Raw genomic sequence first — 18,187 nt, forward strand, 5'->3', positions numbered from 1 at the left:
TGGATATCCTCTGAGAGGCTCTGCCAGCAGCTGACTGAGACAAATGCAGATACTTACAGCCAACCATTGGACTGAGGTCAGGGACTCATATGGAAGAGTTAGGGGAAGGACTCAAGGAGCTAAAGGAGCTTGCAACCCCATAGGAAGAACAACAGTGTCAACTAATCTGGACTCCTCAGAGCTCCCAGAGACTAAGCCAAAACCCAAGGAGCACACATGGGATGGTCTGTGGTCGGGCACATGTGTAGCAGAGGACTGCCTTGTATAGGGTCACTGGGAGAGGATGTGTTTTATCCTGTGGAAATTTGATATCCTAGAGATGAGGGATGCTGGGGGTGAGGTGGGGGTGGGTGGGAGGGTGGGGGAGCACCCTCTCAGAGGCGGGGGCGGGAGAGATGGCATAAGGAGCTTGGGGAGGGGGAACCAAGAAGGGAGGCAACATTTGGAATGTAGAAAATAAAATAATTTAATAAAAAAAGAGTGAGATACCTACTTTGCAGTAAGCAAGATGCAAACCCTGATGATTCTCTCTTTTCAGTATGCAGTGTTAGGGGCGATGTCTTAGCATACAGTTTGAAGCCTTGCTTTGTGCTCGCTAAGCATCTGTTTCTAACCTTTAACAACATGTCAGTGTGGTCTCCACCATTCATTCTTGGTCTTCTATTCTTGGCTAGAATTGTTACTTTATCTAATTTATATATTATTTCTGAATAAATATTTATATATTATTTCTGAAACTTTATTTCTGAAAAGCTCAATAACTTTGCCAGTACCAATTTTTTGTAAGTTATAAAATACAAATTCTCTTTCAAATGGTAGTGAGACAGTTATAGGAACCTAAACGTAGGAAGAAATATAAAAAGGAATATGGTCATTTGATGTCTACCTATGAGTTTTGTCACATGTATAGATATGTATTTCATATCGCGTATCCATATACATTCATGTAAATACTTCTATATAATATTCTTTCTGGGATCCTAAGGAACCAGGAGCCAGACAATAGTATATTCCACCTCAACTTACAACAGACTCTCTCACCAGTTCACTAAATGTCTTGTTTATGTTTTACCTATTTTCTTTTTTGTGTGTTCATTATATGTTTTACATATGTTCTGAAAACACACATTTTTGGTCTTTATTATTATATAGTAACAGATAACTATATAAAGCATGTTTATCTTTTAATTTATATTGAATTTTTGCCTCAAATGCTACATAGAATTTCATATGATGCACTAAATGCATTTCATATTTCAGTCCTCACTATGGACACCTACCACTGACAGAGACATGGTGAAATCTTTGTACTTTTCTCTTTAGAAACATGAAGAATAATGTCTTTGGTGAAATGTCTAGGGGAGGAATTTGTGGGTATCTAGAAGCACTATTTCTCTATCAGCCTCCCTTGTGTATGCCAGCATCCTCCAATCCTACTTCATATTCTGGTCATTACAGCAGTGGCCAGAGCTTGATGCTAGCGGACACAACAGGAACATGCTGCTCATTCCTTCTCTTGGGTGGCTCTGTTCAGAGGTAACAAATATTTGGATCATGCTTAACTCTCAGAGCTACACATAAAACTTCTTTAGGCTGCTCTAAGGAGACATACTTCCCATTGTCACCTTGAAGGATACCTAGGCAGCTTAGAGAAGGCTTATATAGGCTTTTACCTAAAAGATCCCTATGAGATTGAGCATAGGTTGCCAGCATTGGCTGCCGGTTTGAAACCATATCCTCCTATTGTCTTCCCCTTCCCATGTTTTAGTCTTGTAGTTCACTATTCCTGCTAGTTGGTATCATTTCCTCAAATGAGCTAGCTATAGACAAGCTCCATGATTCAGAATGTACTTTCAGAAGCTACCCATTACAAGAACTCCAGATTGCTTTCCAGTGTATCTGCACCCTGATCGGAATAGTTTGGCCAGCCTCCAACTTGTAGAACAGAAACTGGGTAATTTCAAAACTTCAGAGGGACACATTTTAACAGGGTTTTGCCTCTGCTTAGAAGGCACACAGCTGTAATTCCTTGTGTAGAATCTGACACATGGGTCAGGGACTTTTCTTTTTATGTTACTTCTGTTACATGGCATGCTCATTATAAAACAATTCCCTAGAAGATTTTTTTCTCTCCTACTCATGGTTCATGACTTCTGATACATAGATCGTGTTCTTCATCATAAAAGTTCTGTAACATGATCCTGAAAAGCATTGCTTCTCAGGACCTGTTACTATAGAAACATGATGTGGTTATTCTTTCCTGGTGAAGGATGTTGCTTCCCTAAAGTCATCTTACACTCTAGAATATGCATTTGTTCTATCACAAGTTACATAAGGGTTACATAAGGGAAAAAGTGAGTGTGTGTGAACATTAATGCTTTTGTGTGCATGTAGCAGCTCAGTCAAACTGCGCCAGAGTCCAGCCCTTTAGCCACTATAATAGACTACCTTTTTCTCTCCTTTCGTGGATTTCCTAAAAGGAAAGCAACAGACACACATTTTCATGAAGTAAAGCAAAAGTCATGACTACTCAGGAGCAGGGAACAAGAGACACTTTCTTTAGGGAATGATGATACTTCTCATTTGGGAATAGCTTTTAAAATCTCATCTGTCCTTTCTGCTTTTATTGTGGGAACAGGTGGTCAACACATACACTCCAGGAAAGAAGATTTGGCTGGAAGGCGTGGTGACCACCTCAGCTGGAGGTACAAACAATCTGTCGGATTCCTATGCAGCAGGATTCTTGTAAGTAATTGATACTTTCACTCCCAGGAACTTTTAGGAAAGGACAGTGAAACTGTAACATACTCACTACCCATTGAAAGGCTTTTCCAATGACAAGTTTCCATTTATTCATCCGTGAATGTATTTAACTGTACTTAGTCACTTCTCCACTACTAATGTTTTGTCAGACATGAGCAGCAGTGCACAGATGACATCCTGAATAAGTTCTAAGTCCATAGTTCACCCCATCACGGAGTCAGCAGCCAACATCCTCCCCTCTCAGTTTTACCATAGTTCTGGGAGTTAGGTAAAAACAGTCACAGTTTTGTCCTCCAGAAGCATGACTAGAAGGACTAGAATGAGAAATGACTACATTGCAAAGCATAATTATGCTGTGATAATTCTTGGATGCATACTGGATCTACCAAGAGCCAAGCCCTGTCTGAAATCCTTTAATCCTTTGACCACCAATGAGATTGGTGCTGTGATTTTAGTGGTGAGCCAGTGAAACAGAGGCTAGTGTTTTCCTCATGGTACAACTAAAGAAGCTGAAAGGCAGAGTGGAGGTAAGTTAGCCAATAGAGCTCATTTAGCTAGTGGCAAAGATCAGACTCACACCCAAACGGCCTTCTCCAGAGTTGATCCCTTTCCTCACACAATAGACCACTTCTTTCAGAGTGTTCCACAGGCAGCTGGTATCTTGTGAGCCATAGTAAGAGTGCCCTGGGCTCCCAGACAGACAGGATAGGCAGCTCCAGGTACACAGAATATCCCGAGATTAACATCACTTGGGACGCAGACCACCATGCTTCTGCCTGCACCCAAGACCTGGGCAGCTCTGCGGTTTGTCTGTGTGCCAGCCCTGATGTGGGACAATTGCCCTGCAGAGTAATCGGCACTTGGAGGGGCTCCCCACCACCACCTTTGCTCCCAGTCGGACAGGACAGGCAGCTCCAGGTACACAGAGAAAACCCCGGGTAGAACATTGCTTGGGGCAAGGCACACCAAGGCTCCAACGGCATCCAAGAGTAGAGCAGCCCATCAGCAATCTGTGCCAGGGGAAACCCAGTCATCCAGAGGAGCAGAAATAGCCTTACAGGCTTACAGGAGGTTCAAGCACCAGACAGTGACAACAGGACCAACTGACGCCAGAGATAAGCAGATGGCAAAAGGCAAATTCAGGAACATTACTAACAGAAATCAAGGCAATATGGCAGCATCTGAACCCAATTCTCCAACAACAGCGAGTCCGGGATACCCAAATACAACAGAAAAACAAGACTTGGATTTAAAATCACTGGTCATGATGCTGTTAGAGGAACACAAGAAAGACATAAATAAATCTCTTAAATACAGGAGAAAATGGATGAAAATGTAGAAGCCCTTACAAAGGAAACACAAAAATAATTTAAAGAAATTCAGAAGATTATGGGTCAACAGATAGAAGCCAATGAAGAGGAAATGCAAAAATCACTCAAAGAAATGCAGGAGAATTGAGTCAACAGGCAGAAGTCATGAAAGAGGAAACACAAAAATCTCTTAAAGAAGTATAGGAAAACACAAACAAACAGGTAAAGGAACCGAGCAAAGCCATCCAGGATCTAAAAACAGAAGTAGAAACAACTAAGAAATCATAAAGGGAGACAACTTTGGAGATAGAAAACCTTGGGAAGAAATCAGGGGTCATAGATGCAAATATCAACAACAGAATACAAGAGATAGAAGAAAGAATGTCAGATGCCAAAGATACCATAGAAACCACTGATTCAACAGTCAAAGAAAATGCAAAATGCAAAAAGCTTGTAATCCAAAACATCCAGGAACTCCAGGACACAATGAGAAGACCAAATCTAAGGATTATAGGTATAGATGAGAGTGAAGATTTACAACTTAAAGGGCCAGTAAATATCTTCAAAATTATAGAAGAAAACTTCCATAACCTAAAGAGAGAGATGCCCATGAACATACAAGAAGCCTACAGAACTCCAAACAGACTGGACCAGAACAGAAATACCTCCCATCACATAATAATCAAAACCCCAAGTGTACTAAAAAAAAAAAAAAAGAAAGAATATTAAAGGCAGTAAGAGAAAAAGGCCAAGTAACATATAAAGGAAGACCTATCAGAAGTACATCACACTTCTCACCAGAGACGATGAAAGCTAGAAGATCCTGGGCAGACCTCATACAGATCCTAAGAGAACATAAATGCCAGCCAAGACTACTATAACCAGCAAAACTCTCAATCATCACAGATGGAGAAACTAAGATATCCCATGATAAAACCAAATTTACACAATATCTTTCCACAAACCCAGTGCTACAAAGGATAATAGGTGGAAAATGCCAATACAAGGAGGGAAACTACACCCTGGAAAAAGCAAGATAGTAAACTTCTTTCATCAATCCCAAAAGAAGATAACCACTCAAACATAAAAATAACATCAAAAATAATCACTATAAAAATAATCACAAGAAATAATAATCACTATTCCTTAATATGTCTTAACATCAATGGACTCAATTCCCCAACAAAAAGACATAGACTAACAGACTGGATACATAAACAGGACCCTACATTTTCTGCATACAGGAAACACACCTCAGTGTCAAAGACAAACACTACCTCAGAGTAAAAGGCTGGAAGACAATTTTACAAGCAAATGGTCTCAGGAAACAAAACAGAGAAGCCATTCTACTATCAGATAAAATTGACTTTCAACCTAAAGTTATCAGAAGAGACATGGAAGGACACTTCTTGTTGGTCAAAGGAAAAATCCACCAAGAAGAACTCTCAATTCTGAACATCCTATGCTCCAAATGCAAGGGCACCATAATTCATAAAAGAAACTATGAAAACTCAAAGCACACATTGCACCTAACACAATAATTATGGGTGACTTCAACACTCTACTCTCCTCAAAGGACAGATCAGGAAAACAGAAACTAAACAGGGACACAGTGAAACTAATTGAAGCTTTGGATCAATTGGATTTAACATATATATATATATATATATATATATATATATATATATATATGTAAAACGTTTCATCCTAAAACAAAAGAATATACCTTTTTCTCAGCACTACATGGTACCTTCTCCAAAATCGGCCATATAATTGGTCACAAGACAGACCTCAACAGATATAAGAAGACTGAACTAATCCCATGCCTCCTATCAGATCACTATGGAGTAAGAGTGGTCTTCAACAGCAACAAAACCAACAGAAAGCCCACATACACATAGAAGCTGAATAATACTCTACTCAATGATGCCTTGGTCAAGGAAGAAAGAAAGAAATCAAAGACTTTCTAGAATTTAATGATAATGAAAGCACAACATACCCAAATTTATGGGACACAAGGAAAGCAGTGCTAAGAGGAAAACTCAGAGCCCTGAGTGCCTCCAAAAAGAAACTGGAGAGAGCATACACTAGCAGCTTAAAGGCATACCTTAAAGCCCTGGAACAAAAAGAACCTAATTCACCCAAAAGGAGTAGAAGACAGGAAATCATCAAACTCAGGGCTGAAATCAATCAAGTAGAAACAAAGAGAACCATACAAAGAATAAACAAAACCAGGAGCTGGTTCTTTGAGGAAATCAACAAGATAGATAAACTCTTAGCCAGACTAATCAGAGGGCACAGAGACAGTATCCAAATTAACAAACTTAGAAATTAAAAGGGATCTATAACAACAGAAACTGAGGAAATTCAAAAAATCATCAGATCCCACTTCAAAAACCTATACTCAACACACTGGAGAATCTGGATGAAATGAACAATTTCCTAGACAGATACCAAATATCAAAATTAAATCAGGATCAAATAGATCATCTAAACAGTCCCATAACCCCTAAAGAAATAGAAGGGGTCACTGAAAGTCTCCAAAAAAAGCACAGGACCAGATGGTTTTAGTGCAGAATTCTATCAGACCTTCAAAGAAGACCTAGCATCGATACTATAAACTATTCCACAAAATAGAAACTGAAGGAATAATACCCAACTCTTCTATGAAGCCACAGTTATGCTGATACCAAAACCACACAAAGATCCAACAAAGAAAGAGAACTTCAAACCAATTTCCCTAATGAATATCGATGCACAAATACTCAAAAAAAAAATTCTTGCCAATCAGATCTAAGACCACATTAAAATGATCGTTCACCATGATCAAGTAGGCTTCATCCCAGGGATGTAGGGATGGTTCAGTAAGAAAATCCATCAATGCAATCCACTACATAAACAAACTCAAAGAAAAAAATCACATGGTCATTTTATTAGATGCAGAAAAAGCTTTTGACAAAATTCAGCATCCTTTCATGCTCAAAGTCTTGGAAAGAACAGGAATTCAAGGCCCATACCTAAACATAGTAAAAGCAATATACAGCAAACTGGTAGCCAACATCAAAGTAAATGGAGAGAAGCTTGAAGCAATCCCACTAAAATTAGGGACAAGACAAGGATGCCCCCTCTCTCCATATCTTTTCAATATAGTACTTGTAGTTTTAGCTAGAGCAATTAGACAACATAAGGAGATCAAAGGGATACAAATTGGAAAGGAAGAAGTCAAACTATCACTATTTGCAGATGATATGATAGTCTACTTAAGTGACCCAAAAAACTCCACCAGAGAACTCCTACAGCTGATAAACAACTTCAGCAAAGTGGCTGGTTATAAAATCAACTCAAGCAAATCAATGGCCTTCCTATACTCAAAGGATAAGATGGCTGAGAAAGAAATTAGAGAAATGACACCTTTCACAATAGCCACAAACAATATAAAGTATCTTGGTGTGACTCTAACCAAACAAGTGAAAGATCTATACAACAGGAACTTCAAGTCTCTGAAGAAGGAAATGGAAGACCTCAGAAAATGGAAAAATCTGCCATGCTCCTGGGTTGGCAGGATTATGAAATGGCCATCTTGCCAAAAGCAATATACAGATTCAATGCAATCTCCATCAAAATCCCAACTCAGTTCTTCACAGAGTTAGAAAAAGCAATTCTCAAATTCATCTGGAATAACAAAAAACCCAGGATAGCTAAAACTATTCTCCACAGTAAAAGAACTTCTGGGGGAATTAGTATCCCAGACCTCAAGCAATACTACAGAGCAATAGTGTTAAAAACTGCATGGTATTGGCACAGGGACAGGCAAGTGGACCAATAGAATAGAATTGAAGACCCAGAAATGAATCCATACACTTATGGTCACTTGATCTTCGACAAAGGAGCTGAAAACATCCAGTGGAAAAAAAGATAGCCTTTTCAACAAATGGTGCTGGTTCAACTGGAGGTCAGCATGCAGGAGAATGTGAATTGATCCATTCTTATCTCCTTGTACTAAGCTCAACTCCAAGTGGATCAAGGACCTCCACATAAAACCAGTCACACTGAAACTAATAGAAAAGAAACTGGGAAAACCCTTGAGGACATACACAAAAATTAACAAATGGGATCTCATAAAATTACAAAGTTTCTGTAAGGCAAAGGACACAGTCAAAAGGACAAAATGGCAACCAACAAATTGGGAAAAGATCTTCACCAATCCTATATCTGATAGAGGGCTAATATCCAATATATACAAAGAACTCAAGAAGTTAGACTCCAGACAGCCAAATAACCCTATTAAAAAATGGGGTACAGAGCTAAACAAAGAATTTTCACCTGAAGAATTTCAAATGGCTGAGAAGCACCTTAAGAAATATTCAACATCATTAGTCATTAGGGAAATGCAAATCAAAACAACCCTGAGATTTTACCAGTCAGACTGGCTAAGGTTAAAAACTCAGGAGACAGCAGGTGTTGGTGAGGATGTGGAGAAAGAAGAACACTCCTCCACTGCTGGTGAGATTTCAAGTTGGTACAGCCACTCTGGAAATTAGTCTGGCAATTCCTCAGAAAACTGGGCATGACACTTCTGGAGGATCCTGTTATACCACTCCTGGGCATATACCCAGAGGATTCCCCGGCATGCAATAAGGACACATGCTCTACTATGTTCATAGCAGCCTTATTTATAATAGCCAGAAGCTGGAAATACCCCAGATGTCCATCAATGGAGGAATGGATACAGAAAATGTGGTATATTTACACAATGGAATACTACTCAGCAATTAAAAACAATGAATTCATGAAATTTTTAGGCAAATGGTTGGAACTGGGAAATATCATCCATCCTAAGTGAGGTAACCCAATCACAAAAGAATACACATGGAATGCAGTCACTGATAAAGTGAATATTAATTAGCCCAGAAGCTCTGAATACTCAAGACACAATTAACATATCAAATGATTCACAAGAAGAAGGAAGAAGATGGCCCTGGTCCTGGAAAGTCTTGATCCAGCATTGTAGGGGAGAACCAGGACAGAGAAATGGGAGGGGGGTGATTGGGAAATGTGCAGAGGGAAGAGGACTTATGGGAAGGGGGGAACCGGGAAAGGGGAATTCATTTGGAATGTAAACAAAGAATTTAGAAAATTTAATTAATTAATTAATTAAAATAATTTTTTAAAAAAGGGTGCCCTGATCTTTCCAGGAGAGAGCAGAAGAACTGACAGTGAGGTGCCTCAGGCTGAAGAGACAGTGCAGGAAATGCACTGCAGAGGGACAATCAGTAATGTTGAGTAAAGCCTTTTTCAGCACAGATTGAATGAAGGCATAGACTGTGAAGAGTGTTTATGCCAGATGATGGATGGTCTGGAAAACCATGTAAAGGAAACGATGCCTTGTTCTGGGATTATGCTAAGCCTCTAAAGATAATAGAAAAAGAGATAAATAAGCATTTTAAACTTAGACCTTGTCAATATTATGCACAGTATCTTGGAAGGGATGAGAATATGAATTTGAAGGTTACTGTAGTTGACTGAAGAATAACTTGAGCCAGAAGCATAGAGCTCTGCCTGACTCTCAGTGTCATGTAGCTAGGACAAGCCTCACGACCAGAGACTAACCAAGTACTACTCCATTCTGGTCCCTTGGCCCAGGCTTTCTGGCTGAGCAATGCACGGACTGTAGCTTTGCCCTCAGCTATGTGTTTTGCTACTAACAGCTGTTCCTAATTAGACAGATCGGCTCCCCTCCATGGAGACAGCTTCTTTAATACAGTTGTGAAGAACAGGTCAGGCCAGCCAAGCAGATGGCATTTTCAGATGGAGCAATGTTAAAGGTGCATGGAGATAGCTCAGTGTAATTCCCGGTGTTACTCTGGGCATTCTGCATTTGTAACCTCAGCATTTAACATTGTATTTCATAGGGAAGTCCAATAGCATGGTTCAAATTAATGAAATAGAGTGAATCAGCATTTAATGCAGTGTTACTGAGAGGCTTCTTTCATAATATACTCCCTGCTAGTTTGATATGACTCCTGTTTCAAGGGTGAAAAGCCAGGTTGGCAGTCAGTACTCAGGGGACCCCTTGGAATCAGCCCAGGAGTGGCTCTTGCTCAGCTGTTGCCGGATGACTCTGCTTTGAGGTCCAGCAGGCAGCCCAGTTGTTCTCAATGTTTTCCTGAATACTCTTACACGTAAGGAAAGATTTGAAATGAAAAGTACCACAGACCTTCGCAGAAGCAGCTGAAACAGAGACCTGCCCTTGCAGGAACATCAGTCAGACAGCTATCGATGTCTGTGTGGAACTGCAGATGAGCACAGTTGTTGATATGTGGGCTGTAGCTCAGATCACCAGCTATTGGTTGGCAGGGATCAGCTAAATCTAGTTCATTCTGCTCCTGGTCTTTCCTCTCACTTCCTTGTCATCCATCCCATCTTAACCCCACTGGCAGCATACAGCAATACACTGTGTTCTTGAAGGTATGCAAATCGTCTCCCAGAAAAATAGTAGAGGTCTAGCATCCTAAGAAGCTAGGGAGCATGTGAAAAGATGGCTTGTCTCTGGGACTCTCCACAAATCATATAACCATGAGCTTCCTAGGGCACATGCAGATGTGCACATGCATCAGAAGTCTGCTACTGTGACTCAAGGAGAGTGCTATCCTCTCAATCTTCAATTGGAAAACTACAAATTCATCCTGATAGGCTGCTGTGTCTCCAGCATCTAGAGCATACAACGATAGAAGTGGTGATTAAGACACCTATGGAATGAGAGACTAGATACTTAACAAGTGAGCAATGGGAACACTTTACACAGCACCAAGAGACATGCGATGCCATGCAGATATGATCATGCATATATATACTTCTTCTAGAAGATGAAACTCCGTATTTGCTTTTATAGTTCAATATTAAAGATAGACCATGATATCTCTGTGCCTTATGAACATGGCTAGAGCTCTGGTTTAAGAGGCATTCACCCAGAGTTCTTATTGGAGTTCTACCATGGGAAATGTTTGGTAATCCATCTGCTACTGTGCCTCAGGATTAGAGCAAGAACTGAACCTATTATCCTGATTTCACAGACTTGCCAAACTAATGAAAATAATAAAGGCAAGTAGCTTGGCCATGTGATGTTCTCAAAGTAATTTCAATTCTCCGGGTCACAGTGTCCCAGTGTGAACAAAATGAACAGAGCAAGTGTTCTGCTCTGTCGTACGCAGACTTAACTTCTGGTTTAAAGCTTGCTTGTGTATGTTTCGCTCTGCTTTTGGGTTTGGATTTGCAGCTCTAATTGCCAGTAAATGTGTTCATTTCTTTGAGAGTAAAATAAAATTGTAAATGTAAAAAAAGATTTGAAAATGTGAACATTATTTAACCATAATATAAGAATTAGCAATGCTCTTTATTCCAGCAAGGAAAAAATTCAATTCTAGAAGTCATGGGTTTGGAGCCCCATATGGTTCCAGATTTGGGAAATCATAACTATGCATAATTTTTCCCATGTGCTAAATGGTGATTTTCAAAGTTTCTAGAATCTAATTTTATCCAGACTAATGTCAGCCTAAACAGTGCTGTGCACCGACAGCGTGCCAGGAAGGGCTGGGAGTCCAAGTTCAAGTGTGGTGTGATCACGGGCCTGTGCGCGGTGGGGAGTAGTAGAGAGCCAGTCCACCAGGCTGGCAGAGGAGGCACACTTAGAAAGAGCTCTGTGAAGGGTGAAGGCGGCACAGCCGACTGGGATGCAGGGCTTAGCCAACAGCACTAGCTCAGGAGATTATATGTGGTGAGAAATGTGACAAATGGAAAGCACTGAGTTAGAGGAGGGTTGACAGAAAATGCTAAGCAGGAGTGAAAACCTGGGAAAGGTGTAAAATGTGTGTCAGTACGAGAAAGCATGCTATACTGGCCACTCAGGAATAGTTTTGTGTGACTTAGACCTGTGGAGAATGAAGTTTGAGGTAAAAGCGAAGGTGAGTGATAGTTTCAGCAGAGGTAGCAGAGAAAGAAAGCAATGACTGCCCAAATTGGTGAATGAATTTAATCTGTCAGTTACAATGGCAGGGCCCGGGCGTCTGGGAACGCCCTTTCAGGAGAGTGCTGTGTAACCCAGGCATTTTGCATAGTCAGGATGAGAATATCAGGTTTCCCATTGCAGCACACACGTGAAGGTAATGTGCTTAAATCCCTGAATAGTTGATTATGATGTGAGGGAATGACATACTTACACTGACTGTGACAGTGAAACATGAGGGGTCCAGACACTGAGGCTGGTTTGCATAGGTTGTAGGCCCCTGTAGCGTAGAGTCCTGTGCAAACTGTGTGTACTGTTGCAGAGCAAGGAGACTGAGGGTGCAAGGTGTGCTGTGAAGCCCTGTGCTTGTGTGTGTGTGTGTGTGTGTGTGTGTGTGTGTGTGTGTGTGGCCAGGGAGGAAGCACTGGGCTTCTACGTGCTGGAAGCGTTCCTTTGTTAATATTCTAGAAGTAAAATATAAGTCATATGCTGCGTTAACGCTATGACCATGAACAATTCATTTTATTCCCTCAAACCTCTTTTCCTGTAAAATAAGAGATTAACTGTGATAATCTTTGAGATCTCTTACCTGTTGAGCACCTAAAATGATTTTCTCCTTTAAAGCATCAAGTAAAATTGGTGGTTCTGGTGACGTTATTTGTGTGCTGTAGCTAATCTTCACAGGGCTTTGTAGATGCCATTTTAAAATGTGCTGACGTGGCTTTTTTTTCTTCTTTTCTTTTAGGTGGCTGAACACTTTAGGAATGTTGGCCAATCAGGGCATTGATGTTGTGATACGACATTCATTTTTTGACCACGGATACAACCATCTGGTGGACCAGAATTTTAACCCATTACCAGTAAGTGCTGGATAAAGATTCCCAATTCATTTCTATATCATTTGGTTCTTTTGATCATTCCTTTTTCCACACTAGATTTTTTTTCTCCTTTTACTATTGGCAGTCTCTTTCATAAATCAGACAGATCATTCTTGTCTTTGATTTCATGAACCATTCCAATGGGCTTTTAGTTTCACTGCCTCCTGTACACACAGAACCTACATGGACACACATATATGTACATACATTTATATGGGTATAATGTATAAACTTATTACTATTACTTTAGCAAACTTTGTATAATTAAGATTCCACATCTACTTGTGGCCTGTTTGAACTCTGCTTGAGAGTGAATTTTTCCAGATTGTTTTCTTTTAATGCTAATAGGAGGCATTAGCTGACGTCAGATGCAGCATGTTGAAGGCAGATGGGATGCTCACCAAGATCAGATACAATAGGAGCCCATCTCAGGGAAGGGATGAAATGTACTTGGAGTTAGATATTGACTCCTATGTGACAATGAGGATTTGCCCCGAGGCAGATTCTGAGTGACCTGCTGCATCCTCACCCGGAAAATCTCACTTAGCCCTGAAAAGCTGGTGTTTGCTTTTTTCCTTAGAAACGTCACACAGATGATTCTTTCACACGAGTATCATATCATATCATGGTCCCGGTGGGAGGTCCGATTCCTCTCCCCATACCTTACCTGTGGTTGCCCTTTGAGATGATGTATCTGCTTTATTGGACAAGGACACTGAGGGTGAGACGGGAAGGGGGTGTAACACTGGCCCTAGACCGGGTCCAGGGCCTCAAGTTACGGCTGCCATGAGGACCCTGGGAATAAACTGGAACAGGGTGTGAGTGCGTGTCCTGTCATTTACCTCCGTTACCTATTTCTACCCAACTTGTTCTGCATTCCAAACCCCAAGTCAAGAGGCCTTCAAGCCCAGAACAGGAACAATGTGGCCCACAGAGTGTCACTCTCAAGTCTCAGAATTGAAACCAATTAGCACATTGTTTTTATTCACAGAAAGAGAATAAGTCTTGAAGTCTGTACATGAGGCTGAGGGGGGGAGGTGAGAGTTTTCTGTGTAGAACCATAGATATTTAGTTTGTTTTCATAATTTGTGTAAATAAGCCAAAATAATTAGAAAACTATCTCCATCATATAAGTATTAAACAAACAGATCATGTTTTCTATTTGGAATAAATATAAGGGTTTTGTTTTTTGATTTGTTTTTGAGAAGCAGGAGTTGGGGAGGAACAACAATGAATAAATAAATAATAGAATAGTACTGTTCTATTATATACCCAGAACCCTAAATGTGGATAAGGGAAGGGCTTTTATTGCCATGTGAGGTGAGGAAAGAGGCGACTGATAGTAAGAAGCCAGATAAGCAGACGTCACAGGAGCAAGGCAGAGGCTAACACAAATGTTTCATGGCAGGAACTAACCCAGCAAGTCTGCAGAACTGCAGGGTCACAGGTGCCTGAGGCACCGAAGGAGGCTTGAGGGAGAGGAAGTAGGAGGGAGTCAGATCTTTCGAGAAGATTGTACTAGAAGTAGTGAGGAAAGAAATCCCTGGAGAGCTTTAATCAGGGAAGTAATAATCACTCTACCTCAGTGCATTGAGTACCGTTTTTAACAATGCAGGTAATGCTTAACAATTAAGATTGTTTTTTATTTTTTATTTTTATTTCATTGTATTTGTTGTATCTGCAAAACTCCAGTCCTCCCTTTTTCCTTCTTCCCTTCCTTCATTCAAACCTCTTTCACTCCTCTTCTTTGCATCCATTTGCTTACTGATCATTCCTGTGGTGATCTCTGTGATGAACCAGAGGGACAGAGATCCTGTCTGGTGTTGCAAGAAATGGAAAATGAGCATGAGATGATTGTAGTTTATCATAACTGCTCTAATAAAGCCTACTGAGGTATATATGACCTTATTAACTTTCCTGAAAAACTAGAAAGCTAAAGAGGAAATGCATGTTCGAGGTTAGAGAAGTCCCAGTAGCCAGGACTCCTGGGGTTTTCTAGTTCTAAATGCTACTTTCTCTGTGGTGTGTTACACTATTTCCCAAAGTGCCCGCTTAGGTGTCTTTGTCATGCCTGAGTAAAATTCTGCCTTTGACTTGGATCTGAAGATGAATAGAAGCAAAGGAGACAAGCTGGTGCGAGACCGGTGTTGGAAGACTAAATAGGCCTCCTTTCCGGGCTTAGACACCTCTGTGTGTGCCCAGGACCACGGCCACGTACAGTTAAGACACAAACTTTCATGGCTTTATTCTCCCCGAGTAAGAGTAACTGCCTGTGGCTTTCTTTAAAAGCACAGCACAGAAATCCTCAGCTGACACCTGGTGGGCCCAGAGCTCACATAAGTCTCTAAGGTGCTGAAACAGTGTTCACAGATGCCGCATAAAGGCCTAAGAAGACAACACAGCTGGAGACTGTCCCAAGTGTCCCCTGCAAAGAAGTTACAAGACAGACCAGGATGTCGCTGACCGGACCCAAAGATGGGTAATGGAGCTGGACTTGAGGATCACAGTGGTTGCCAAGTCAGACAGCTGTGGGACTGATAGCTAAACAGTGCCAATAAAACCTGTGGCCTTCCCATCGTGCCGCTGCTTCAAGAGAGTTTAAGAGATTAGAGGAACCTGGAAAAATAAGTGAATTCTACTCCCCTTCCTTCAAACCCAACTTAGTATATTTCAGGAAAGAATCTTATTAGCAAATTTGTTTCTGTTTTGCTGTGCACTTGAGTAAATCCAGAGATGGCAAGCCTCTGGCCTCAGGGCTCCTCAGGCTGTGTCCCACACCACCCCTCCCTTTCCTCTTTAACTTGGCAGCTGTCCACCTCAGTGCTGGCAGGCCTGTGCCAGAAGTACCTGTCAAAGGTAAGAGACAATATCCGGATAGGATGGCACTGTGGACATGGTTTCTAGGAGTTGGGGTGAGAGAAAGATACAGAAGAGTTTAGGGCAGGGAAACTATTCTGAATGATACTAAATGATGGGTTGTTTATATGCTGATCCCCAACCCCAAAATGGACGCCACAGGTAAACTCCACTGTGAAATATGGGCTTTCCATGTCACTGATGGAAGGTCACCAAAGGTTAAGGCTCCGCTCTGACCCCGATGATGGCGAGAGCTACTGATAATCCCAGGGCATCGTCATATCTGTGGGTCGGTTTCCACTGGACCTGAAATCTTGTCTTTTACAACAGAAGTTCATAAAAAAGGGGGAGGGACAGAATGAGAAAGGTTCTGCTCTGCTGCTCGCTCCGGGAATCACTCCTCGGCCACATTCCCTGTTCCTCCCTGAGCAAAGGAATACGTTGTAGTTAAGCCTTGCATTGTCATGGGCCCCCACCCTTTCCCCTGATGGTCCCACCGTTGGGAGAGAGGGGACATGTGAGTCTCCGCAGCTAAGCAATCAGTTGTGAGCTCCCGTGGGAGCAGCCGATGTTTGTGCAGAAGAGTTCTGCACACTTGGTGGACAGAGGCCAGACCCCAGCAGCCCGGGCACTTCTCCTTCGAGAGGGTTTTGGAATTCGGCTTGTTGCTTTTTTTAAGAGTGTGATTTACAGAGCTTTCAGGGAGAGGGATGGGGAATTACTAGTCAGCATCTTCCTAGCTCCCACGCTAGGACAGCAAAAGGAGTATTCACACAGATATAATTCAATTTAGGAAAAAATGAGCTCTGAGTTCCATCACCATTATTAGATGTACAGATAAATAAGGCATCGTCTCCCATCCGCAGAGTCAGTAACCCACTGTGTGTTTGTGAGATTACAGCTCAGTCCTGTTTGTAGACTACTGTAAAGAGCTCTGTCAGGCTGTCTTAACGTCTCCACTCTGGCACAGAGGGGCAGCTGTGTGCTCTCAGCGCTCATCCCTGCTTACCATCCCTGATGAGTAGTCACGGGTGCTTAACAGGCCTGTGCGCAGCCACTGAGCACTGTGAACATTGTTCTGGAGGACAATCATCAGTCATGGATTAGGGCACTGCGCAGTTCTATAATGAAATTAAACCTATGATTGTAGTCACCATAGCAACAAATTCAGAGCCAAACCATCACTGTTCAGATGTCATTTAGCTTTTGGAAAGAAGCTCTCTACCTTTTACTATTGCAGTCTGGCTTGCTTGGTTAGCCTGTCATTTAATTCTAGGACAAGTTTTTTGTTAAATATCCCATCTTTCTTTTCCCTCCTTCAAGATGTTGGAGATGGTTACCCCTGTGCACAGCATAGCCTAGATGGAAACACAGGGTCAGCTCAGTGTACCCTTTCTTAAGGAGGAAGACCTCATCACAAACCCATATCCCAGAGTACTGGATGGACTGAGACTTGAACCACCCAAACAGGGAGCATCACAGCCTAGACCTGAGACAAGATTTGCCAGTTCTAGTTCTACCATTAATTATGTGTGTCTTTGGGTTCTGGCCTCCCTTTGGGTGAGGTAGAGGAAGGCTAAACTGCCTCCCTGTGAGCCCCCACAGGTCATTGTTGGTGTGCTTGAGAGGATCACTTAAAGCATATGATTTTGATTTTGCATTTGCACGAAGTATAGAAAACTATTGGATGGGACTATATCTCAGAGCGAGGCAATTGCGGCACCTTTTATTCCTTCTTTGTTGACTTTTTGTTGCTGTAATCAATAATACTGGTTTTTTATATCTGAAAGAGGAGATCTTTATTTTTAAAGACCGTGAATGAATTAAAGTCTGACTTTAAAATATCCAGATGAACATAAGCCTCCACCTATGCATGTTCCTATGTTTATCCTAGGGACTAGTACACTCATCACATTGCTGAATGCTGTGCTGAAGACAGCGCCTGACTTTTAAGAAGCTGGCACCACAGACACAGACAGATGTTAAATAGATTAAAAGGAACCATGGCAAAAGCCATTCTAAAGGATAGGAATGAACAGAAGTCTGACCACTGGAGGCAGCCAGGGCTCCCCAGGAAGGGTTTTGGGGAGGCAGTGCCTAGGTGGATCCACAGTAAGTAGCCAGCTTGAGCCGGGGGAGAGCATCTAAACGCAAGCAGTAACACACACTGAAGCACTCATTTTCCAGTGACTCATGGTAGATGAATTATGAATAATCATCACAGAAAGTTTTTCCCATTGCTGTCCCTTGGCCACACAGGGTGTGTGAAATTGAAGAACTCAAAAGCTAAAACCCTGGAGGTGGTGTGGCAAGGGAGGTACAAACCCAGACAACCTAGCCTGTGACCTGATTCTTAGTGTGACCTTTCTTCTTTCTCT

General features: G+C 41.6%; 1 protein-coding gene across 1 annotated transcript in view; it reads left to right on the top strand.

The window, feature by feature from the left end:
- Positions 1-18,187, top strand: part of Hpse2 (heparanase 2 (inactive)) — a 282,113-nt gene that overhangs the window by 134,334 nt on the left and 129,592 nt on the right. Inside the window, exons 6-7 of the mRNA XM_052182103.1 lie at positions 2,639-2,745; positions 12,821-12,935. Of these exons, the coding sequence (XP_052038063.1) occupies positions 2,639-2,745; positions 12,821-12,935 (222 nt within the window). The remainder of the gene's footprint in view (positions 1-2,638; positions 2,746-12,820; positions 12,936-18,187) is intronic.

Source organism: Apodemus sylvaticus, chromosome 1 (assembly GCF_947179515.1).
Source record: "Apodemus sylvaticus chromosome 1, mApoSyl1.1, whole genome shotgun sequence".
In the NCBI taxonomy this organism is placed as follows: domain Eukaryota; kingdom Metazoa; phylum Chordata; class Mammalia; order Rodentia; family Muridae; genus Apodemus; species Apodemus sylvaticus.